Source organism: Scleropages formosus, chromosome 16 (assembly GCF_900964775.1).
Source record: "Scleropages formosus chromosome 16, fSclFor1.1, whole genome shotgun sequence".
Classification (NCBI taxonomy): Eukaryota; Metazoa; Chordata; class Actinopteri; order Osteoglossiformes; family Osteoglossidae; genus Scleropages; species Scleropages formosus.
Window position 1 is genome coordinate 7,256,669 of NC_041821.1, and position 27,009 is coordinate 7,283,677.

The window sequence follows — 27,009 nt, forward strand, 5'->3', positions numbered from 1 at the left end:
TGACTCACCTTCACACACTACATTAAAGGGAAATTATGACTGCGTAAACCGAAGGACCAATTGTCAACAGCTGAAAGATGCAGGTCAATAAGGGTCTCGTTTCGAGTCCATCCTTGACTGTCAAACATGTGACAACAGACTCCCAATGCCGGTGCATGTAGAATTCCAAATGTGTCAGTGCCATATCCATTCCTCCGTGAAGTTGATACTGCCCCACCGATCAAAAATCAGTGGGATCTGCTCGGGCACTTCTGCATTGCGACTGAATAAGAATTCAGCCATGGTGTATGGAGGATGAGTTATAGCCACATAACATCAGCAGCCTGAATAAGAGAGTCACCGAATGAGAGAGATGGCTCATATCTTGAAAACTTCCCATCAACAAATCAAGAGAGCAAATCATGGAACTCATGTGGGGACTACCAGGCAGCACCATGGACCACCACACCACTGGTCACTGGTTCACCTGGGATCCACACTCATGTTCAAGGCCAGGCTGAATGGTCGCATTGACCTGTCCAGGCAGCCCAAACCCTTTTCAGTAAAGTGTGATGAATCCAGAGCTCTCTACAAATAACAGTCTGGAACACCTCAAAAGGGAACATCTATAAGCACAATTTTCATGAGTGATATCTATAAACACTAGACACTTCTGACAAGGGGATTATCAAATGAAGCACAGTCTTGAATAGGATTACAACTTGACTTATTCAGTAGGATCATATATGATTAAACACATCTACTATGTCACGAGTAACCTCACGTTCCTGGTGGGATATAACTTCACATTCACACTAACAGAGTCTGTACCCCAAGTATTTACGCAGTTCGATCTGGATGAGAAATAATCAGCATTAACCCAGTTCCAGGAGCCATGAAACTGAATTTTTCAGATCACTCTGAAAGGCAGTGGGGGGGGGACAACAATAACCAGTGAGACACTGGAAGCTAATTACAGAGGGAACCATTTTTTGTGACACCGCCTTTTCATCTGCGACAAAGTCAATTTGATTAAAACATTATGAACCTTATCAGGCAATCTGTGAAAAATAAATGACCTTAGGCCACCATCTCCCACACTATCAGGACCTCAATCTGCCCCCGTGGCCTAAAACCCACCACATTTCATGGCTAATGATGGTCCATAAAGGAAGAGTTTGATTTCCTCCCCAGCAAGGGGAATCAGAGCCCATCAGACAGTGGCATGGAGGACCATCATCTGAGGATCTTTCTAACATTAAAGATCCTATTAGGAAAAAAAAACACTAAAAGGTAATTGAATTTCCCCCAGTTATCTTAATCTCTGTCGGCCCCTGCTATAATAACTTACTCTTGGGGAGGTGATAACTCAGTTCCACTGCAGAGCATATGTTATGAACCTCCAAAGCAAACCTGTCTAAACCACTGTGCTGCTCTATAACATCACAGTGTCTGGTGCACATGAACTCTGACAGGAATTAAACATTATTTTTTTACAATCTATTTAATAATTCACTTTTAAGTGTCTTGTATTTTGCCAAGAGCCTCGCTAGAAATACATATTACGATAAATCCTATCATCAGACCTAAACGCAAACAACTGTATAAACACAAGCTTTGTTCCTTCTCACAGCTCTACACAGATTACCTATTCCAAAACCTACAGTTAAACATTATATAACTTGGCTTTATAAGCAACACTGGTGCAATGTAATATATTTTGTATACCAAATAATATCTTAAAATGTCAAAGCTATACTTAGTTACAAAAGTTTACCATGGTGAATATACATCAGAAAATTTTAGCATTAACACTCGTGCTGAGCATCCTAGTGTTACTAGACATCCTGTGCTACTTCATAGGAGATCTAAATCATTAAAAACAGCTAGAAAACAAAACGATACAATCGATATCCCACTATAATTATACATCTTGTTTGCATCATCATCATCAGTCAGAGTGAGCGCAGACTTCAGGATCCCTAGAGCCAATATTACACATTATTTTACAGTAACATTTACAATTTCACTGAAAGTGAAAACATAACTCTAATAAAGTCTTAAAACCAGTGGTTTTGTTCATATTTTCTACCCCCTGAAAATGTAGCTCAAAACAGGGCAAAAAAATACAATTGTGTAGAAAAAAAAAAGGAAGACAGAAAAACAATTTCACCCATGGGGCAAGTTTAATGCGTTTGATATTTTTATTGGAGTGCTGCAAAATGAAACCAGTGACTACAGAGGAAGAGTAGAGCCAAAATGGAGGAAAATCAATATGGCAATATCAGCAGTACACTTATCAGGAGCCGCCTCCTTTCAGAGGTCACGCATGAGCCACTCGAGTCAAGTCGGCAAACAGAGCTGTAAGGACATGGCCCCAGCCAAGCTGTGTCAAAGGGCTACCAACTCTAAATAATTAAAAAATAAATACACCTCAACACGGGGTGGGGGGGGGTGTAGAACAGTTGAACAACTCAGCATGGCTAGTTTTTCAGCTATTCCACCTCTCTCTGCTTGCTTGCACCACGCACGCACAAAAAGGCCCAACATCAAAAGCACAAAGGTTTTAAGTTCTGGCTCCAATGTGGTGGAATGACCACCACCCCCACCCCACCCCCTACTCAGAAGTGCTGAATCTCTGTCTACATTTAAGAAAGGTCTTAAAACTCACCTCTTCCAGACTCGCTTCTCCCATGATCTAAGTGCATGTTAATGTATAATTCTTTATGCTCAATAATTTTGTGACCCTATCTGTTAAATAACAGATAAACCTTCATGCAGCCACCCATGTGATGAACACTAGTTCATATGGTGGAACGTAACAAACTAACTGTGCTTAGAATCATGCGTCTGCATCTAAAGCTCTCTTTCTGCTGATGTAATGCACACATTGTATTTTTATGAGATACACGTCGCTTTGGAGAAAAGCATCTGCTAAATGAATAAATGTTAACTCCTGAGAAGCACTGTGCACTTTTGGCCAAACCCAGTCTCGGTTTCACATCATCCTACTTTCAGGTTCACTCGGCACTGAAATAACACACCGACAATCAAAGACACATGAAAAAGGAGCAGTATGCTTCCAAAAGCCTGAATTGTCTGTAAATACTGCTGTATTAGAGCAGAAAGATGTTAGAGTGATGTATTGTTAGGAACCTGGCTTTAATTCCACCTGATGACATTGGCAAGAATGCCTGGGAATCCCAGATGTGGTTGATGGATACCCTGGAGGCCCCTATGGATGATAGGAGTGAGTGTGTAACTACTAACGTAAGAACAGGGGTAACAGGACACTACTGCCTGGGGTTAAAGACAACTAGTGAATCCACCACTTCCTAGATACTTGAGGGACGATGCCCAGAACACAATTGGAAAGAGCCTCTGTGTGTCATTTCTTTACCATTTCTGTGCAGGAGAAGTGATGCATATCCTAAATACAAGACCTATGAACACACAGCGGCCAATTAATTTTGGCTCTGACGTGCTGCAATTCCTTTGGGGCCATAGACATAGAAAGAATAAGGTTAATCCTGGGAACAACAAGGAAACTGACAGGGAATCTGTGTGCGCGTGTGCGAGTTGAGTTGTAAGTGCTGCAGACAGCGGCTGTCTGACATGCAATCCTAAGCCTTGCCCCCCAATCAAATCACTTCCACATCACGGGTAGCAAATCTGCATGCGTCTGCCAGCTGGCCCCAGCCACCTCTAATGATCGCTGGGCAATGGAGCAAGCAGCAGCACCACTCTCCCACCTTGGCCACACCCACTGCATTCTGGTCACACCCCCAACAGGACTGAGTGACAGATCCCCATACTAGCAGACAGTAAGGAAGGCAAATAAGAAGGTTAAAGAGAAGTATGAACATCAGAACAGGACCAGGGAAGACATTGGGCAAAAACAACCTCAACTCAGCAAAGACAGTAATCAGTTCCTTGGCTGCATGACAATGTTCTAAACTTACCACCCTTTCATTTTTTTTTTGGAGCATTCTTGGTTTTTCCGCCCCCGATAAGTTCCAGGAGCTTGTTCCTCAAACCTTTACAAACATGACATTTTAGTATGGTTAGGCGGAACTAGAGGCCTTTAAACAGAGCAGACTCTTCGCAGCCCAGCCTGTGCTCAACCTGCCCCCCACCCTCCAGCATGCACATGGCAGTTTTAGTGCCGCCCAGACCCCGGAGCCCAGCCATGTGAGCGCCAGCACTATATTCCTGTCACCAGAGAAATACATTGCCGTTGGGAGCCGAACCGGCGGGCCTCTGTATAGAGGAGGGGGCAGAGCAGAATCCAGGCAGACCGGGGGGTGCAGCTGTGAATGGCAGCACTTGTGTTCACCCTGCGATGTAGGGGTGCCTGGAGCCGGCCGAAAAGCCTTGGCGTGCAGATAAATTAAAGTCTTGGAGGCTGGTATGTTTTGGTAAGACGTGTGCCAAATGTAATGTAAAAGGCCTCAGTCGGGGAATATTGTCATTCATTACATGGAAGAGAGACCCCTTTTTTTATTTTCATTGCTCTATGGGGTCAACAGGCAAAAGTGACAGTAGGTGCAAACAAGGCATACGTGGGACAGCCGCTTACAGACAGGCATATGACACGTAACACGTAATAACGACACGGCCCTTTGCAATGGCATCAGGGCTGAAGAGCTGCTCAAATCATCAGCAGCACAGTTAATTTCTCACATGAACATCTCTTGTCTTGTAGGGAGATACTTGTTGGTGTCATGTCGGTGTAACCATTGCATTCTGCCAACAAGGGGCAGTGTGGGAGTTCAGTGTCTGAGGGTATTGCACCCCCCCCACTCATCACTCACCTCAAAGTCGGCGTGCTTCTGGATGTCTTCAGCGCGCTGGCGGCTCAGGATGAACTCAGCCTCATTGGCTACACGCACCAGGTGGTCCTTCATGGTGTGGCTCAGCAGCCTGTGGGGAGGAGATTATCATTATTTCTGTTTCAGATATTTATGATTTACCCATTTATAAAGCTGTGTGATGTTCACTAAATCAATTCAGGTAAAATGCTGTCCTTGGTCAGGAGCAGATATCTGAACTCAGGCACCTGAACTGCATGGCAATGGTTCTAACCACTACGCCACCCATTATTCTGTTTAACGCGATTCATTTTAACAAAAAAGAGCTACTTCTTACATATTCTATTAAGAATTTTAAATGTCATTTTTTTATGGAGACAAATTTAAAGAAGCCAGCTTGACAGTCTGTAGAATCCTTTTTTTTTTTTTTTTTGAAGATTACACTGCTACTAACTGTTCACAACAGCTTAAATAAATAAGCTACAAGGGGAAAAGTCAACAGTGTGAAAATGTGGGAAATTCAATTAACCCTCAAAGTGAAGAGCTTACAATTGAGCCAGTGCTAATTGATTTGTTATTGATATTCATCTGACACAGGGAGACCTTGGGTAGCACTCTGCACGTGCGGAGGATCCCCGCGCTATCTGGGCTCATCGGATGCCCATCAGGGGCCAAATCGAAACAGCGACCCTCTGCACGGGTCACTGTGGGTCAGGGGCCTCTGAGAAACAGAACAATATCAGGCTGGGCCCCGGGGCCCGAAATCCGAGCCTGAAGGCCAGAGAGGAAGCAAGAGCGGACAGACCCCTGACCCCACTCCTGTCGCCCTTTGATACTTGCCTCCTCTTTCCTGGTTCCCAGCATGCATGGCGCTAAGGAAAGACTGTCACGTGTGTACGTACACAGATGTTGAGACTGAGCAGTCATGCTTATAATCTCAGCAGGACTGAGATTTCCCAAGTGCCTGCAGGAGTCAGGGATCACGGCCCTGTCACCTGCTCCGTCAGTCTGCACCCCCCTTGTCTTGGGGACAAACAGGTATTGATGGAGCCTTGAACTCCAGGGCCCCTGCGCTGGCAGATCCTCTTTCTGCACGGAATCAATCCCTGTTCAATACGAGCGGCACACTTCCAGGCCGGGGGCACTCTGTGGATCTGGGGAGCCCCAGATAATGAAGAGGTGACTAACAGAGGTCATGGCTTTGGGTGAACGTTACCTCCCCTCGTTGATGAGCTCGATAAAGGCCAGACCGGCATTCTTCTGGATGGAGTTCTGCCATTCCTGAAAAACACACACATACATAGAGGGCATGTACATTATGCCACATTCTTCCTGGACGAGTTGGATGTGCAATCGTGTTATTTTGTCAGAGATGAAGGTCAAGGGGCTCCAGTTGTGCATAAAAAATATTAAATAAGAGGTCTTCAATCCTGACCACAGAGAATTTCTTTGGGTCACCTTGTGGTTTAGAAAACTGTTTACACCGAGAGGCTTTTCTCCAAAGTGACATACTACTTGGAGTAAACAGAAGTGCCTTCAACAACAAACGAAGAGCTTCAGAGACAGATATAACTGGGGAAGCACTTTTTTCCACAACACTGCCAGTCAGAAGGTGCAAAGATCCCCGTGACAGAAGGACAGATGCTTTAAATGTCAAGCAGCCTGAATAGCGAAGTATATAGTCGTACAGTCTGAGCTGGAGGAAAGAACCAAACAAGGGCACTGCTCCCATCTCCGCTAGTCAGCAGCTCATCTCCTGAGCAAAGCAGGACTACAGCAGGTAGCATGTGCTCCTGCTCCATGGACCTACGTGACATTTTTGCAGCAAACCGGTGGGAAAAGGGGGATTTATCACCACAAGACTTCTGTGCTTCCAATCCTTGCGAACTGCTATGGTTAAAGGTGTCAGTCTAAACAATCTAATAAACCGCAGCTGAGCTGAGGGCAGAGGTCACTTTTAATAGTCATGGAAAAAAGGATCTTAACGGTCGCCGTCTTTCATGATCAGCTCGATATTTCACCGCTTTATACACAGCCAGCAGAAGAATAATAAAACAATGTGATCTTCAGCATGTGTGAAGTTCAAACTTCCCTTGTCCCCAGAGACCTGAAGAAAAATATATTAAAAACCTCAAAGGGAAGAGCAAATGCAACAAACAGCCTTCACACACAACTCAGGCTAAGAAAACCGAAAGTCCTTTTAGGATGATTCGACACACTCGCCATTCACACACCTGTAATAATTCACATTTTAATCACCTGGAATTTCAATCAGTTGTAAAGCAAGTGCAGGAGCCTGTGGCAGAGGTCTCATTATGTCCGGAAAAGGAATATTTAGCACAGATTTGGGAAAAGGGCACAGAAAACGCAACCAAAATAAACCATGTTAAAATTAGTGTTAACATCCAGAGTGGCAGAACAAGGCTATGTTCCTCTGAGGGTTTAACCCTTTGCTGGCGCTACTTTAGGGATACGGGCAGCCGTTTATACACACAACACGTAAACACGGAAAGGAGCTGAGGCCGGGTGTGGTTAGGAGGAGGGCTCTCAGCTCTGTTGAACAAGGGTTACACATACAGCTAACTCCTGTGCACGAGTTCCTGCATATACGCAACCCGACAAGCAGCTCATCCAGAACTGACAGCTATCAAGGCCTGAACGTTGATTTAGGCTGGGCTGCGCACCAGCTCGCACCATGGTGACATTCGCTCTGGTTAAAATGAGCTATTCCATGTCCGCTACCCCAATGACACCAGGACGTGTGTTTATATGCAAGGGCACATTGTTTGTACAACGCTGTGCAAAGAAACAGTGGGACAAATCAACTTAACATGATGTTTCACGCCAGATGAATGCACTATTCCAAAGTAAGAAGTTTAAATTATGCTAGTGTAAACCAGAAAACTTAAAGTTAAAACAGCAGTCATCTACAACGGTACATACTCTTAACAATAAGAGACAGTCAAGTTTTTATTTTCCGGCTTTGGAAAAAATAATAAACAGAAATACACTGCAGATCCTCTGCAGTTACCACAATGCGAGGGAACACTGATTGCAGGTTTGAGCACCCAAACAGCCTGCTCTCAGAAGCATTTCATGTTGAGTGGGCCTTATTGGCGCTGACCGTGTTTATGGTTTAATCACGGCTGAGGCACAGCAGGAAGAACCTTGGTTTCCAGTGAAACAGTGAAATGGAAATGCGGTTTGTTTGGGGGTTGCCAGGAGGGATGGGGGGCGGGCGAAAGTGTGCCTCCGGCTGAAGGACATTAACCATGAGGCCCCTGCCGACAGAGCCAAGGGAAACGCCACTCGAGCCTGCCTAAAATAAACAGCACAGGAAGTACCCCCGTAAACAAGACCCCCTCTACACCAGGGGAGAAAAGACAGACAACTGCTCCCCATCCTGAGTGCAGAAGGAGCGGCTCTCCAGCCAGCACATTTCACCGAGAGAGGGATTTAAAACACTGAACCCTGGATAGGAAAGGGAGAGCTACATGTGAGAGAAGGGACAAATCAATACCTGTAAGATCTAAAAGAAAAGAAGGAAAAAAAAAAAAAAATAAAATTACCTCATATTTGAAAGATAACCTACAATAAGTACAAACGCCAACTATACTGGGGCAGCAGGTGGCATCTTGCACTACCTTGCAATCACAAGACTCAGAATCAAATCCATGATCCCACTGTAATACCTCTGATCAAGGTAGTCATCCTGAATTGATACAATAAAAATTACCCAGCTTTTTTCAACAGGTAAAACATTTCAAGTAGCTTAGTATACAACCCTAACCCACTCAAATTAATTAATAGTCATAGGTATTTGTAAATCAAACGCATAGGAATGAAGTGAAGTACAGCATTTAACCCTATCTGTTATTAGGCCACAACACAGAAAGCTGTCACAAAGCACTCACGGTAACACCCTATAATTACAAAAACAAGCGCCAGATAACTTCAGCGGTTATTAGATTTCTGTGGTGTAATCAGCCTTGACACCCTTTATGACCGCTGAGGCTGTTCAATTCTGCCCATGATTAGAGGATACAAACAGTCATTTGTGACCTCTGACCCTGGGCCTGCCTTCCCAAAGGGGCCACGGCCTGGAGATCTCTCCCTCGCTGGCTAGATGAGCGGTAGGCCTGAACTCACTGCGTCTGAAAGGGCTGCAGGAGCAATGCACTGCCTCTCATGTCGAGTGATGCTGGTTAGAAACAGAGCAAATCAAAGGGGAAATTAGTGACAAAGAGCAGCAATATAGCTCCAGAGTTAGGTTATGAATATATAACCATACAGACCTCTATACTGCTAGACAGAAATGTTCCATATTTTATTATATTTTTAAGTAATTATTTACCCATTTACACAGCTGGGTAACTTTTACCGTATCAATTAGGACAAGTACCTTGTACAAGAGCACTAAGGGCACTAACACAAGGATCTGAAACTGGGTCCTGAGAGTCCAAGGTGGCAGCTCTAACCACTATGCCACCTGCTGCTAATCTTCTGCTGATCTCTACTATGACACCTGCTGCCAATTCTTTCTTGGATTAAAAAAAAAAGAATGAGCAGTTTTCAGTTTGGTCTTACAGGGTCATAAGGCCAAATCTGGAACAGCTTTTTCAAGTAGGGACAGCTGTCATGTTCCTTAAATTATCATTTGCAGATTTTATCGTGAGAGGCAGCCCAGTGTGAAAAGCAGCCCCCCCGCAGTTGATGCCCTTGCCCAGAACGACTGATCCCCGTGGTGCTGAACACATGGAGGTCACTGACCATCTCATACACAAAAGAGCAATGTTACTGAAAATATGTTAAGGAACAATACACAGAGATCCCCATTTGAGAGGCACAAACATTTCTCCCCAAGTTGCAAAACCCTCAAAAACTTCCTAATGGTGAATGAGAAGGTGAGGTCTGCCCAGCGGGATGCCACTGTCAATCAGCCTCCGCCAACCATGGTTTGTTTAGTCTCCCGCTGATGAGGGCTGTGGCACTTTCCGCAGCTCCTGTGCGAATGCTGATTTAACAAAACAAGCAGCTGCAAACAGAAACGTCTGACAAAGTGCAGACCTCTGAACGAAAGCCATCGCCAGGCCGAATAGGACAGGCCTGAGGCTACTGGACACAGACTTAAACCATTCCACAATGTAAAGTACAGCAAGTCTGATAGCAGCTTATTTGATGGAATTGGGAATAAAAATCAGAACAAAGAAAAACTGCCACTATATTTTTCTCCAAAGCAACTTACAATGATAAGCTACTTTAAATATTTATCAATTTATACAGCTGGATAATTTTACTAGAACAAATTAGGGTACCTTGCTCAAAGGTACTACAGCTGGAAGTGGGATTCAAACCCACAACCTTTGAGTCCAAAGGCAGCAACTCTAACCATTATGCCACCAATTACACAAATATAATCCCTTTAATATACGAAGGGCAATTTTTTTTCCCCACGATGCTTTAAAAAAATAAGAAGTGGGAAGTGGACAAATGACAGGTGCAGGTTAAAATCTCATCTCTCACTGCAGTACCCTTGAGCAAGGTACTTAAAATATACAGTAAAAATTACCCAGCTGTATAAATGGGTAACAGTACTTTTGTGCACAAAACTACATTGTCTTTAAGAAAAACATCAGCTAAATGAATAACTGTGACAAAAATGCAATACATATAGACTTCATGCAACAAATTGATTTGTCCAGAAACAGTGGGACTGAGGAGAGTCATTTCAGTCTGCGGATCAGAAGTATGAAGCTGCAACACAAAGTTTCATAAATGTTTTGCTTCGCACTCAAGTCAGCACATAAAGCTTTGTTCTGTGCCACACTCCATACAGCAAGTATAATCTAAGTGGGAAAGAGGCGAGTATGTGCTTTAAACAGGAGGAAGGGTTGCCCCTAAATAGCCACTGGAGGAGCCTTTGCAGGATCGAGGAAAGCGACTGCTGTACTCCTCCGCTCCATGGCCCTATCGCAATGCCATCTGACAGCGCACATGGGCACGGCTCAATTGGCCGCACAAGCCAGCTGGGCACTCGCACACTCGATGCTATCTCATCGAAAAGAAAACAAAGCTCTGTGCAGTGCTCCCCTGTGAAGACAAATACTCCTTATACATCAAGAAACGTTCCCAATATTTTTTCTACGAACATCCTATAAGGAACTGGGTAAAAGCAGAAACACGGTAATACGGTAAATGGTTTCCTGAGGGGACACGAGTGGCGACAGAGGCTTTTAGTGGATGATCACCCCTCTTCATTGGTATCGTTTTTAAAAACAGTTTGACAGTGAGTCACAGTGTGAATTGATACAGTGGAAAAATAACACCACAGCATTCTGCATCATACATGGGTGATCGCCACCCTTCGAGGGCTTAGCAAAATTACTCAAAGCTTTACATACTTTCCTGTCTTTTAACAATGCCAAAAATCAACCACTTACATTTACATTTATTCATTTAGCAGACGCTTTGTCCAAAGCGACACACATCTCAGCAAAATACAATTTGTGCATTACATTAAGAGAAAGAGAGACAGCTGCAGACATGAAAGTCTCAAGCAAACCTAGTTCATTCCCTACCACTTGCTGCACCAAGGTTCATCGTTCGAGTACGTGCATAAGACACAGGATAGACAAATCCCTATACCCTCCCACCATTTTTTTTTCTTAAATATTATAAGATACACAAATGAGCAAGTACAATGCCAGAGTAGTGGCTGAATAAAGGTTGTATCTGGGGATGCTTATGGAATTACGATGCATGAACAGTTACACCGTGAAGTGACAGACTAGAAAATGAATGAATAAATTACTACTAACCCCTCCAGAACCTTGAAAAAGCAAATAAAAAGAAATGAATGGTGACAGTTTGACTTGGAGGATCTTTTTCTTTCTAGTGAACTGCTCTGATTTCAGCCATTCCTGCTCCATCTCCAGAGCTGAGCTGTAAAACAGCCAGGTGCCAAATGAAAAGCCACTTCGGGTTTGGGGTCCGGCGGCGCGGCCAGGTCCCCCCCACTTCCTGTCAGGAAGAGCTGCGCTGCTCCCATCGGCAGGGGGCCAGGGGAAGGCAGTTCAGTGAAGTGGCAGTTGATATTACTTTGTTTTCACTTTGTTACACTAGAGAATACCACTCAACAGGATTTGCCACAAAGCTGCGGTGCTGTTAATCTTCTGACTAGACGAACGGGAGAGGCGGCGGCGGCTGGTCACACACCCCATGGCATGAACGAGGGGGGAAGAGGGAAAAACCTGTCCTACATCACTTGGGTTTTGAACTTTGCCTGCATGTTTTCCTAAGCAGCGGGGCATCGCTCTAGCTGTGTGTTCGGCCACATTTTTCCCCCTCGCTCCTTCTAGCAGAGGAACACCATTGCACGCCTCCAACCCTTGCATGTATGCTGCTGGGGCAATGAGAGATGGCTAGGTGACAAATAGAAAATTTCTGCTTCACAAACCAGAAAACAAGAAGGCAGTTTGTGTCCAGATTTCCACATCTCCCAGCCACTGAAGTCACCCTTCTTACTGCGCTGCGCTAAAAGCAAGCAAAGAGGATTCCTGGTTGTCATACAGCTCTGCCTCACGGTATTGATCCAGCAGCCAGAGCAACCGCGTGCTCCCTGCCTGGGGCAGGCTAAACTCTGCACCCGGGCAGCTCTCTGCTTTCAGCCTAAAGGTCAAGGGTCGGGGAACGCCAAGTACTTTGGGAAGTCAATGTCTCCCCAGCTCATTTCCCAGAGAGGTGCCCATCTGTTAAACAGGTTAACTACACCTTAATGGCACAGATAGGTTCAAAGGAGAATTATACATCATGATCACCATCATTACCGTCATCATCATTGCCATAATTATTATTAATTACAATTACGCTTTTATACAAAGGCTTCTAATTTTGTACACCAGATTAATGTAGCACAAACTAGATATATATTTAATGAGGAAAATCTGCACGTTTTCTTCTGTTGACATTCATTAAATGGTTTCCTAAAACAGTGCATATTTAAAACAACCATTGAAGCATTTATGATTGTTTAATACTTTTTTGAATTTCTAACAAAAAACTGACGAAATGGTCCCCATGATGTGAAGGGTTATATATGCTGAAAAATCTCACACTGACTGTAATACCTTTGAATCAGCTGAAGAATAAAAACACTTATAGAGGGTACACTAAAAACGCATGTACAATGCTGCTTCAAAGTATGTGAACCCTATAGGGATGTAATTATTTTTTAAAAAAAGTTAAAATAAACAAAATAAATGATCATGATTTACACAACTGATTCTACTTACCTACTTGGTTTAACCAATGCATCTTATTTTTTTTGCGCCTGCACTACTGCCGATTTTCTACTACCCATGATTTCCTGTAGAGCAACGTATGGAATTGGTCATTACACACCTATTGTGTCAGATAAGAAAGACTGCTTCCCATAAAATAACCATTTTGTGGTAAAATTAAGGGACACAAAGGTTTCACACACTTTCAAGCAGCACTGTATATGTACAGTGAGAATGTGGAAAGGTCCATACCAGAAGCTCCTTCCACTAATGTGTCTGATGCCAGCACTTCTTACACTTAAGGAGTTACCTTTTCACCTGACTCAATCTTAAGAATTCAAGGTTTTGTCACTTTTTCTGAATTTCTTAAATTGTAACACATGATCAACCCTGCTAAGTATGGTCAACCTGTGCCCTTGCATTGAACATGCTTGTACCCCTATTAATTGGCATTCTCTCATTATACTGATAATCACTGTTACTCTGATCCAGATCTACTGTTAAGTAAAAAATACAATTTTAAAAGTGTTTGTTTCTGCTAATATTTAAAGGCTTCAAATCAGAACTAGACAATTCCACTGTGAACAATCATCTCTGCTAATGGTGCCTTAAAGCCTGATTTTTCAGTAATTATGGCGCTCCGGTCTCCACAACACATTGGTATCACACCCTCCAACCCCCAATGTGAACAGAACGCATTTCTGATAAATGGGAGAAGAATAGATGACCTGACAGAAGGCTCAGACAATAAGCAGTGATTTACAGGACACAAAATGCAGCTACTCCGGGATTTATCTGACAGCGCTCTCAGATAGCAGGCTGCTGAGTATCCGATGAAATGATTTCTTGTCCGGAGATTCTGCTGCCGAGTAGCCCGTGCCCATTATTTATTTATTAGATGTTTTGGGTTGAAACCTTTTAAAGTGATATACTTCAGAATGCACAGCTATAAATTTAGCTTTAAAGCTGGCATCGAGGCCATGTTGTTGGAGGGGATGTCAGGCTGAATTAGGGCGGGCGGAAAAAAGAAAGCTTTTATAACACGGCCTGAATGGCAAGATGATGACTCTCTGAGATGATATTCATGCAACGAGGAAGAGCATTCTGAGGGTTCCATCACTTACAATTACCTGCACCAAGTAAATGTCTTGATATGAAGCCAAGTCATCACATCATCCATCCCACAACCGCCATTTTCAGTGAGATGCTTAAAAATCATGCCCAGGGCTACATCTGACTTTGCTTTTCCATTATAAGAAATGGGAAGACCTGCCTGAATACACAGCGGCAACAATATTTACAGTAAATTAATACGTATTTTTTTTCTGCAAATCGCCATGTTCCTATTCAAAGCAACATACAATTCCTGCCATTAATGAAACTGGATATTTTAACTTAAGGAAATACATTCCTTATAGGTACAACAGTTGTGCATCTCCAGGGACATAAACTGACAATTTCCAGGGTACAAGTCCATTTACTTAACCTTCATGTTACCTGCTGCCATTACAAGAGCAGAGGATTACATGTTCAAGGGTTCCTGTAAACATCGAAACTGGCAAGTCCTTCTTGGAAAGACCTTCGGGTGAGATAAGCTTACCGACATGGAAGCAAAAAGAAGTGCAGGGTGCAGGACACCGATCAGGGAACACCCCCCCGCCAAACCAGCTCGCAGAGAGGAGTACATTCTGTAAGGTCCTTTCATCAAGTACTCATTTTTTCTTCTTTTATACATCCCGTAACAACGTTCTGACAAAGTATATAGGTTCCACTCCCTGGAAGAGGCCTTCAGAGATCAGCCTGTACACTAACTTTATATATGAGAGTCAATATCACCACAAGAAAGTGAAAAGCAATAAAGCATCCCACAGTCAATGTTGGATGGGAAAATTGATCTTTAATTGTGAGAGAATGCGTTTTCTTTGGAGCACCATGCTATCAAACTGCGGTTTACAATCCGTTCTTCGATGGCACTCCAGTGGCTGGGCTCACATCTCTCAGCTCAGCCATGATTAAAACCCCACCGTGACCTTATCCCGCGATCTCTGACACCAAGTCCACTCCATCTCACCCTAGAAATTAATTAAAAATTTTAGAGATAGTATCGAATCCCTTCTCATTGTGAATGAGCGGGGGGACGCACATACAAGGAATCAATCAAATTCACATCCCCCCACCACTGGATCCACCCTCTTCCACATCTGTCTCCTCTCCAGGTCAGCATCAAGTCCACCAGAGGTCTTCCTCCTTCCATCTCCTACATGTTTGCTATACGACTCCTCGCTTTGTCTCGGGACTAAATGACATGCAGCCTGCACCCCACGTCCGTCTGATCCGCTCAAAGAAAGGGATGCGCACATCATAATGCGTAATTATCGCCACATGATGGCCTACACATCACCCATCCACTGGGTGAATAAACACTCGCTGGAGCTGTGTCCTTTTTTAATTTAAGCCGACGGCTGCCATTGCGCTCCACGCCTCCCCCCAACAATAAAATTACATTTGCATTGGCTGTGTGAGAATTTGGCCCAGTGATTTATTGGTGCAATCTGCGCCATATTTGCAGTCTTTTCCAGGGAGCGCCGAGCGGCATGCCTGCAAACTGGCTGAGGCGGCTGCCGCCAGATTCTGCCTTTGATTAGATTAGCATTAAACAACGGCCGGACAGATATGACAAATAGGTGCATTAGAGCGTGTCATTTATTCTCCCTTCCGGATGCTAGGGTTCACTTCTCTCCAGCACCCCGGCAAAATGACACCCTTGCTGATGTGTAATCTCTCTATATCACCCCAGGAGAAGGAGCACAGCGAATTAAACTAGGAAAATGGAGTACTGGGGGGAGCGGAGGAAGGGAGAGAAGATTCGTTTTTTGATTTAAAAATAAAACTGATAAAATGCAAAAGGGGAAGTAGGACAAGGGTCATCAGTCAAGCGTGTTTTTACACTGCTGCCAGCAAGCATGTTCAACAGGATCTGGGACCAACACAAACAAGGCCTGTACAGCGCACTCTCAATGCTCGATCTGGAGATACAGTACCGTGACCACAACCTCCCCTCAGCATCCGACCACAGCACCTTTATGCCTGATCTCCACTATTGATGACACATTCTATTGATTTCTTACACCCGCTATGATTCCTTCATTTATATTCATGGACAGTCCATCAGAAAGAGCTAAATAAATTTGGCAACACTGCCACAAAGGACGAAAAAACAAAATCGATGAAAGGCTGCATTCATTCTGCATTGGTCCGTGTGGCAAATAACACATTCCGGGCAATTAATGTGGGTCAAAGGTGCTCAAACGGGTCAGAACCCCTGACCTTGGCACCGATATCAACACCATAAAAGGCTCCCTTATTTTGCATTTTGTTTTTTTTTTTTTTATAAAAAAGGTCAAGAGTGGATTTGTGAGGAGGTCCTGGGATGAAGCAAGCAGGACCTACGGTAGAACTAAGCTCTGGAAGTGGTGTAGTGTGTGTATATTTCTGTTTGCAGTAAGGGGACACATGGCAGTCCACTTGCCTGAGAGCACAGCAGCATGACCAGCTCCACCACAGAGCTGCTAGACTTCATGCACACTAGACCTGTGGGACAGGAAAGACAAGAGCAGAGTGTTACCCTAGCAACCGCATTAACAAGCATCCATGAAGGCAAGTTTACACAGTGCAGGAAACACCACAGTCATGTACTATACACACTACACAAGGTCCAATATACAGCACATTTGAACCCATTTTGGTTAAATTAACCATTTTTATTTAAGGGGACAGTTTACTGTAATTAAAGATGACTCGGATTCAGATTTTTTTCCTAGACATCCATTGTTGCATTTATATTATATGTTATCCTTGCAACAAAGGCATGCATCCTCCAAACATACAAAGACTGCTTTTTTCAGTCTCTCTCTCTCTCATACACACACACACACACACACACAGAAATTGTGGAACAGCTGTGGGGACAAAAGTATCGATGGCTCTAATAAACCAACATAATGTTACTGTAAACTAATACATATTTGGGCCTTGTATTACAGCTACAAATGTGCAGAGCATATGTCTTATTGATCGGTCATATCTGCCAGCGTGCTACTTCAGAGCGGCGGCAGCCATTACGTATGCAGAGAGGGGAAGCGGTGGGTGACCTCTGCCTTCCCACTCGCTCCGTCCCCGCAGGCCCCCGGCCATCAATCAACTTTCCATTTGGTTCGCTGGCAGCAGACACCCCAAACACTCTTATTAGTTGCATGACCCCCTGACCCCCCTTTCTCTATAAAACCTCCATCGCAATATAATCAGTTAGTTAAAAAACACTCTAGATGCTTTACAGCTAAAATTTGATTACTGTGGCACTTCAGAATATTAAGATCCCAAATTTTTAACATGCCCAAGCACAATTCTTTTCTCATAACGTATCTGGAAAAAACTGCAAAATGTATCATTGGAGCCACTGTGATCCCACAGCCAAAAATGCAATGGGTGAGGATATTTTTAGCCTTAATTAACATCTATCCTGACAGCTCTGACGGCCAGTTTGGGACTGTGTTGATGTCCATGGATGCACTGTTACCAGTACATCCTGTATAAGAAAAGAAATAAAATCCCTCTTCAGCCAACTGCAAACATCTGGCACATCCAATTTCAACAGTAAAGTACTCAAATCTCTGTTGAAAAACCTTAATCATATACCTCAAAGATAACTAACACAGGGTGTAATCTGTCTGCAACAACGCTCACTGGTTCCAAAATAAAGTGAAATTCAGCTGATTGACTGAGCACTTCACAGAGGGAAGAGTTTCTTGTACATGAACACTGTTCTGAGACAATGAAATTGGTTCTGAAGCGCTTACTGGTCCCCTCGATGAGCAGCTCCTGCCCATGGCTGCCTAGGAGTGCACGTGACAGGAAAGGGGCGAAATCCACAAAGATCTCCCTCAGCAAGGGGGCCGCCTTTTCCAGGGAATGTTCCAGTCTCTCTGAGATACTGGGAGACAGATGGGGACAGTAAGCAGGACACTTAATCCATTTGTACACATGTTTTTCACATAAAACCATTCACCAAAAGAAGAAATCATTATAACAATCACACTTACTGGAAAAAAGGCCAATCATTATTACATTAAAAACAAACAAGAAGCCAGGTGTTAGTCTGGTTTTCCAAAAAAAAAAAAAAAAAAAAAACATTTCTAAACAGGAGATTGGGACTTCAAGGTATTTTATCTGAGTGTTAACTAGAGGAGTATAAGCATCAGCATGAAAACAGCAAGACAAACAGAAAAGGAGCAAGAGAAACAAACCAACAGATTAGGTGGGGAAAAGAGAAGATAAATGATAGAGTGCAAAGAGGGAGAGAAAAGGGAGCATTATGGAAGGAGAGAAGAAGAAAAGGGAAAAGGAAAGGGAAGAAGATGCAGAGATAGTGGTGAGACAAAAGAGGGACAGAAGGACACAAGAGGAGTGATGGTCAAAGAGCGATAAAAGAGAAGGGTAAATGAGAGCAATGCCAATGGGCACAGGTGCCCTCTGACACCCCTACCTCATGCTGGACGGTAAGTTGCGGGTCATGGGGGATACTCCAGGGACAGATGGCAGGTTTGTGCCCACAGAGCCGGCATCTATATGAAACCAGACATATCCTTACACGTGGACACAGTGGAGCAGTAAAGACGACTGCAATGCATGTTATTAAAATTCTTTTTGAAATTACTTATGGCATTTATTCATACCAAAATTGTACTGTAACATGTATCGTTGTATTGCACAGCAGTACAACGACAATACAGTTGCAATTCAGTCCAATTCAAAATACAAGAATTAGGGCTTAACAGAAAACAAGATATTTTTTAGTTTGGGTCCTGTAAATAAAAACTGTGTGTCAGTGATACCGAGACGAGTGCGTTCCACTGATGTACGGATGAGTGACCCAGTGTAAGTAGTGTATTAGCAATCTAAGTCACCATGGTGAATAAAGCGTGTGGGCTGATAACACTACATAGTATCCATTGGAAGTTGCTTTGGAGAAAAGCATCTGCTAAATAAATAAATGTAAACGTAAGAACATATTGGTCCTGACTGAAAAGATACAAACTGACACCATAAAAATATATTTATATATCATCTATGATGGGCATGGAAAATGTTTTTTAAAATTTTAATTCAGTGAATTGACAAGACAAAAAAAAAAAAAAAAAATACTGGAAAAATTCCTCTCTTACATTTTAAGTTTGATTTTAAAAACAGTACTTTTGACTGTAAATTTGTTTATAAGACTCTTGGGTGTTGAAACTATATTATTTTACTATTACTTCCGTTCAGAGGCACTTCCAAAAACACCTGCAATGACCAGAGAGACTGATAGATTAACTGACTGACCTATAAATTCAATTTCGTTCAGTTTAATCAAAATACCTTCACAGTGGCCAATGAAAATGCTCACAAACACGTGGGCACTGTGAGCAAAAGCGTTGCACAAGTTCCCCAGTCGTTTCCCCCGGACCCTAACGCAGTGGTGTTTTCTTCCGCTGCAGGGGCTCCCGGCGCGTGACAGGCGGCACTGGGCAGCATGGAATGCTGTCAGGCTGCGAGGGGCTGCAGCTTAAGTACCAACATGTGTGTGAGGAAACCCCCCACCCCCTGGGGTGTAAATGAAGTAGCTACTTCAAACACATGGGAGTAGATTAACCCATCTACATTAATCTGCCTTCCTGATAACCCCCCCTTGTGGAGTGACGCTTTCACAGACACTTACACGGACATGAAAGGGAGAGCAAACAGATTATCTGTGTTTTCCCAGCGTCGCCTGTTTGACGAGCGCAAGAGTGAGACGAACGGAGGCACAACCTTCCCGCCGGTTCAGGTTGCACTTTTGCTGCTGTGCCCGTCTCGAGGATAGGACCCTTCAGCATCCTTCTCGAATCGTTTTGAAAAAGGTGTAAACATCAGCGAGCTTGGCTAGCAACTGCCAACATGGCATCTGTTTCAAAAGCCATTGTGTATGTGTTTAAAACAAATTCCATAAGCACTGACTTGCTGCTAAAACACTGACACGGTCTGGCTAACAGAACATTATTTCAGTAGGTAAACCTGTGCATCACAGAACCGATTATGCCGTGGAGAATGATTTAAAAGCAAACATCCTACCATTCTATTCACCATCTGAAAATGTCAGCTGATGATGTTAAAACATGAAATACATAGGCTTATAATAATCCTATTTTTTTCTGCCTAAACAAAAGGCTTTTAAGATGTTGTCAGGCTACGTTTTTAGTTTCCGGGCACATCTAACTACTGTCAGACAGACTTGAACACAGCCACAAGAAACCATGTCACTTAACAGTCCTCATGGGCACATGGACAGAAGAAGCAGACCTGAGACAGTGTCTTATCTACTGGAAAGTAGTTTCAACAACTGAAGTGCATTTGTCCCTCATTCCTCAGCACAGTGGCACAGCAAGTAACACTTGTGACTCTCAGCTCTTAGGCTGTGTGATTGGATGTGGGTTTGAATCCAGCCTTGTTTGTATGGTTTGCTTGTGCTCCTTGCACTTGTGTGGATTTCAGCCAACTGCTCTGGTTTCCTCCCACAGTCAAAAGACTCATGACTAAATTGCCCTGTACTCTTTACATCTGACAGCAGCCTTGGAGAAGACATTCGCTAAACACACAACAGCAGCAATAATTCCCGTATGAAGAAGAAAACATCTGTCTATTCTGCATGGGAATGACCTGATGCCATCCTGCCCCCCCCACCCCCCACGTCCAGAGTCACGACTCACCGACTGCTGGCTCACTCACGGTACCCGGGGCAGCAGCATCAGAGGATACAATGGCAACACTCTCGGGCATCCCCCCAGGAGCAACAGCTGTGGTAGCTGGGAGAGCCACTGCAGAGGACACAGCTCCCAACGATGGACCTGCCCCAGGTTTCCTAGGGGTCACCACAACACTCCTGGAGAACACACACATATAAACCCACACCTTAATAGCACACACAATGGCTGCAACAATAAAACAGATAAACAAGAAAGATTTAATAAAATCAGTTTCACAAAAGACCAGCAACAGGGGACTCTAGGTAACCAGAACAATTTACGCTGCTCACGACTGTAGCCACAGGCATTTATAAAGCAATGTCCAAAAGAGGATAGAGTACGCTGGAGGAAGAGCATCTTGTTAAAAAGGTCTCTCCGGGGATCGTGGTTTGGGGGAGTTGTTCTTTTGTCTGCGTGGAAATATATTGTTTTTAACTAAAGCTCTGGGATTTCCAGAGTCAATGAGAAGATGAGTCATTTAATACCTCCAACGATAAACAGCAAGGGTATGTAATTGCCATCCTAACCTTTATACTTCAATTTCCAACAACAACCTGTGAGTTTGCACAAAATCATGGGGACTATTAAAAGAGCAGGACCAGAAACAATAACATTTCCTGGACGTGGAATATTCCACAGCTGTTGCACCACTCTTCATTGAACATAACAGCAGTCCCATGGCACGAACATAAGCCACTACAAACTGTGAACAGAGAGCCTATGTTCATTTCAATGACATCGCACTCAGTGATATTACTGATCAAACATTAACTGGTAAGGATAGTACAAACGTACAAGCGGTAAACCAGGTGCCAATCTATCCAGATTTCGCATGTTCTCACCGTGCTGCTGTGGGTTCCCTGGCTTCCTCCCACCATACAAAATCACGTGTTTCAGGTGGATTGGTAACTCTAAATCGCCCTTCGTGAGTATGCGTGCAATTGCTCTTTAATAGACTGGGATCCCATCCAGCGTATACTCCGTCTCATGCCGTATGCTTCCAGGATGGGCTTTAGATCAAAAATCCACACCCGGATGGCAGTTATTGATGATGGACAGCTAATGTATGACACGGCCAATAGACAGTTCGATTCTGAAGTGAAGCTTGTCATCTTCTGAGTAACTACAGGATTCTGAAAGCATGCGTTGCTACCATTGATGGGTCATACAATTCTGAAGGATTGTGTTGTACGGCTGGGTGAGACTGACAGACGTTTGGTGCGTCTAATTTAAGTATCTGACTCGGGTAGGAAATCTCATTTATGCAGTCAGTAGAATGCCACTAAGAAAGCTTAAGTGTATTCACATTAAGTGGAGTAACAGACTGCAGAGTACCTCTCATTTCAAAGGGACAGGAGTCTTATTAACAGTGACAGCTTGGGACCTTGGTGCATAATCAGCCCTCTTTGGAAGCAGAAAGGAGGCCTGGTTCGAAAGGAGCCACGGCATCAATGAGGCTCCAAGCTCCAGAGAGGAGGTTGTTATGGTTTAAGAAGGGACATGACACAAAGAAGGTTAAAGAGCATACAGCTCAAACGAAGATAATGACTCACACTGATCTTTACTACAGTAACGAAATGGCAAAAAAATGGAGACCAGCCATCTATCCACTGTCCCCACTGACAAGTATCTGTTTTTGCATCGAAAATATTTAATGTATCCCACTCAGATTACGATATGGGAAGTGACAATGAATATCTCTTTCTTCTTCAAAAAGGAGCCAGCAACATGGTATAATACACGGGTCCTCAAAGACATTAAGACTACGAAAAGACAAACCATCACATCTCATTAATTTCATTCCATAGGATGCTAACTGAATGGGGCAGCAGGTGGTGTGGGGGTTAGAGGTGCCTCCTTCCACTCAAAGAACCCAGGTTCAAATTCGATCTCCTATGCAATTCCCTTGAACTCATACAGTAAAAATTACTTAGCTGTATAAATGGATAAATCATTGTAAGTAGCTTGACATAAAGTTGCACTGGAGAAAAACAAGTCAAACAGGGTAATCTGAATCAACAAAACATAATTTTCATTTATTTTAGGTGTGTATAAGATAATATATGTGAAAGCAACACTATTGTTTTACTTAAGAGTGTAGAGTTCATCACACAGTGACCACTTGCATGATTTTCATGGTAACAGAGGGTTCAGAAGTGGTTTACCACTGCTTTCTTTGGCCATGTCTTTGAACTGTGGTAGGAAACCCACACAAACATAGGGACAATGTCAACTTTGCACAGACAGAGCCAGATTCAAACCCAGATGTGAAACTACAGCCCGGGCAGTGAGAAACACCTGCGAAACCCATTGCACTCCTGTACCTTTCCTACTAAGTGGAAACCTGGCAATCGGTGAACTCGTGCATCCTCCTGTACGGCACCCTTACTGAATATAGAGAGCCTTCATCGGCAAACCGCAGGAAGCTCCCACCACAGCGCTTAATTTCAATTACACCATGAGAGCCTCAGCCATGAGCTGAGTGCAGCTCAATCCATCTGGCTATCTGCTTGTTTAATTACATCCTGGATGGCTTGCTGCAAATCCACCGGAGTTCCCCACGGCCCTGCAGATGGCTGCTTTTAACCCCACCTATCAAGGGAGGGACATTTTTATACTGACGCATACTGTAAAGCAAATTAACTCAGAGAAACTTAAAACAGCACTACAAGTGGAGCAAGTCTAATATGCACATGCTTTGTATAGATCTGGGAAATGTCGCACATTTTTGGATTTTTTTTTTTTTAATACAAGTATGTGGTCACTGCTCTGAGATGGACTAGCACCACACTTACATTATACCCTGCCTCACACCCCTAACTTGCAGGATAGGCTCTGGACCACAATATTCTTGCACTGGACAAGCGCTTAATGACAATTTTGAAAGTTTTTTTTAAGAACCTAAGAACATGCAGAAATTACAAATGCACATGGACAAGCGAAGGAGTCAAACTGGTTTCCATTGGAGGTGGTAATGCACAGAGTGAATGACTGAAGTGGGGGTGGGGATGTTGTTGGGAGGGCTTCCATCTGTTCGACTGCTAATTCTCTAAATTATTCAGCGTATCATTAGCTACACCTGCCCAGAATCAACAGCAGGGAAAAACATGGAGGACAATTAATCAGCCATCAAGTCACCAGTTAAATGGATGGCCAAATCATCAATAAAAATGTGGTTTCTGGTCAGCAGCCACTGAATTATTCATCACATTAACCAATGGCAAAACAAACATGTAAAACGTTGTTTCAACGTGAAGCACTGGCTAAGATCCGGCTGACCAATGCTGTGCGGAGCGGCAAACATCAGGGCTTCCATTTGTGCGATTTCCGTACAAACCCAGAACTGTCAAAAATGCTAAAACGAAGGTAGCCGTGTCATATGTAGGGCATGTGTGGACGATGCTGTGTACTGCGTGTCGCACAGCAGGTTTCCCTCAGTGGTCTGTGTGCACAACACAGGCAATTTATCTGTCTGACCACGAGTGCAACGACACATCTGGCAACAAGAGCTGACCGCTCCACAGGGGAGACAAGTAGATGTAGGTGGGGCCAGCAATGTGGGAAACGCCTTCTCTGGAAGTGATTCCTAGACTAGAACTAGATGTCCTCTGAGCTGTGACTCCCCTCGTTTTGCATCCGGAAACTCTGGCAGTTTGGACTATGTAGTGTAATGCCTTCATGTAACAACACTACAGTGATTTGCTGGGATCCAGATTTCTTCTCTATCCCATCAGTTACTCACACAGATGGACTTTCACCCCCCCCCCATGATGGTAGTATACCAAGGGGCTTGTGCAGTGCTCGTGCTCTAACATCTGACCTCATCCACACCAATTTCATTTCAGTGCATGGCTTAACCCTCACATTAATCGCAGTGATGTCTTTGAAGTCACTTCCTAGAACACTGCTCCTTCCCCGAACTTGGTCTTCTTGTTAACATATCATGTCACGGAGTGGTTTAGTAGTGATTATGTGACAAAGCATCCTCCATACCCTTCTGTGTCACTTCTATGGGACAGCTCATCAGGATTCAGCATCCTGCAGATTCCCAGGATGGCGCTCTCCAACAGCTGTCCCGAAAGGTGTCATGTAAATCAAATTGTGGGTGCACTACAAGCAAGGCCAGTGTTTACCAAAGCTCTGGTTTGTATCAGCAAATATTTGCAGACGTATTGTCAAAACAGGAGAATCTCAAGAAGATATACAGGCACATACCAGGTGCAAATGTAGAGGATAAATCAAAGCGATACTTCACCTCTGACCCCTGACCACTACATCTGTAAGATCCTGTTTTTACCACACACAGAAATCATAAATTGTCAATGTAGCGTGGAGGCTTTCCACGTCTGGGTTGAGTGGAACATGTCAGTTCACATCTCCCACATCACCATTTACACAACCACAGGTTTGCAGATGTAACACATGATCACACGTTCAAAATAAATGCACGGAATCAAGTGACATGTTTCTGAGATTTTCATGGCCAAACAAGCAGCATGCAGTAACCTCATTGACCACACCAACAAAATTTCAGCTCCATATATCTGTAATTTAATTCCCCCCCCCACACACTGACAGAAGCTGTAAATGGCACCAAACACAGTTCAGTCGAACCTCCAAACAGACCTCTGAAGTGCAAAAAAAGTCAAACCCAGTTCTCTGGAGGGCTGTGAGCTTCCCAGAATGATCCAGCCCATTTCCTTGGCAGCAGTGGCTTGACTGGATGTTAAACATCCGCACCTTTTACCATTTAATACACACACACACACTTTCAGAACCGCTTGTCCCATACGGGGTCACGGGGAACCGGAGCCCACCCGGCAACACAGGGCGTAAGGCCGGAGGGGGAAGGGGACACACCCAGGACGGGACGCCAGTCCGCCACACGGCACCCCAAGCGGGACTCGAACCCCAGACCCACCGGAGAGGAGGACTGTGGTCCAACCCACTGCGCCACCGCACCATTGTTTCTCTACACCAACTTACAATCTTAGATTTGTACACCAAGCTACCTACAATTATTTACACATTTATACAGTGGAATAATTCTTATTTCAGGATAAGTGCCTTGATCAAGGATACTACAGCATAAACTGACACTCGAACCAGGGACTCTCATTCCAAAGCAACAGCTCTAACCACCCCGTCTGCTTGTACTGATGGGCAGAAATAGTGAAAATAAAAAGTTTCCTACAAAGACGATACAAGGTGCTGTAGTATTTACTGTCAAGACAAAAATGTTGATTGCACAAAGGGCAAAGGTTAGAAGGAATATATGCATTTGAATGGCCTTGTGGAAACTTTCTGACCACGGTAGAAAAAACGAAGAAAAAAATAATAAATCAAAGATACAAAGCGAATTCCGCTACTCATCTCAAAGCGCCCCTAACCCCAATGTCCTGCTGAGACTGGACATCCTGTGGACCTTGAGAACCCCAGACAGGGAGCAGTAGCTGGAGAGATAACTCGGCACCTCAGCACAAGGGCTTTCGGATCCCTGCCAGAGATAAGGCCAAGCTCCGCAGCCCGAGGGAACAGACTGGCTGGCCCCCCATCCCCTGTCCCGAGTCCGCTTAACTGTTACCCTATACTCTCCAGCTAGCCAGATTCCCCAAAACTGCCAGATACAAGGGCAGATCTGACTTCTGACAGGCATTCCTCAGATAAAATGCGGGATCAGAGGGAAGTCCTGAAATTCCCTAAGATAGCAATAACAGCTAGAGCAAAGTCAGTGAGGCGCATGCTTAACAGTGCGTCTCATGCCGGAAGGCCTCGAGGATGAGTTGGACTTGGTGGCCCAAATTGGCAGCCCAAATCCAAAGTAGACACCAGGCTGTCCTGCACCACATCATCCCGTCTGCTATTCTGACAGCTCTGCCCCCCCAGGGGGAGAAGAAGAAGAAAAAAAAAAACAAAACCGTTAACTAATACTTTCAGCTTGTGCAAAGCTGTTTTGTTGTTCTCTCAATCCACAGAAAATGCGGAGAAGGAGAGGGCCTGTAAACAACAGCAAAGTGCTGAAAAGAAACTGCTTCCTGAAACAACCAAGTCGGGGCAGAGCCAGGATGCAGCAGCTGCCGCCACTTTTCGGATGTGTTTTCTTCAAGACAGGCACTTTGTTGC

General features: G+C 44.1%; 1 protein-coding gene across 2 annotated transcripts in view; it reads right to left on the bottom strand.

Moving 5' to 3' along the window:
* The window catches only part of lrba (LPS-responsive vesicle trafficking, beach and anchor containing), a 168,809-nt gene that overhangs the window by 96,823 nt on the left and 44,977 nt on the right, over positions 1–27,009 (bottom strand). For both annotated transcript variants that reach the window (XM_018735791.2, XM_018735790.2), the window contains exons 31-36: positions 20,851–21,023; positions 18,612–18,690; positions 17,926–18,059; positions 16,599–16,660; positions 6,007–6,071; positions 4,794–4,902 (exon numbers count right to left, since the gene is read on the bottom strand). In XM_018735791.2, the coding sequence (XP_018591307.2) occupies positions 4,794–4,902; positions 6,007–6,071; positions 16,599–16,660; positions 17,926–18,059; positions 18,612–18,690; positions 20,851–21,023 (622 nt within the window). The remainder of the gene's footprint in view (positions 1–4,793; positions 4,903–6,006; positions 6,072–16,598; positions 16,661–17,925; positions 18,060–18,611; positions 18,691–20,850; positions 21,024–27,009) is intronic.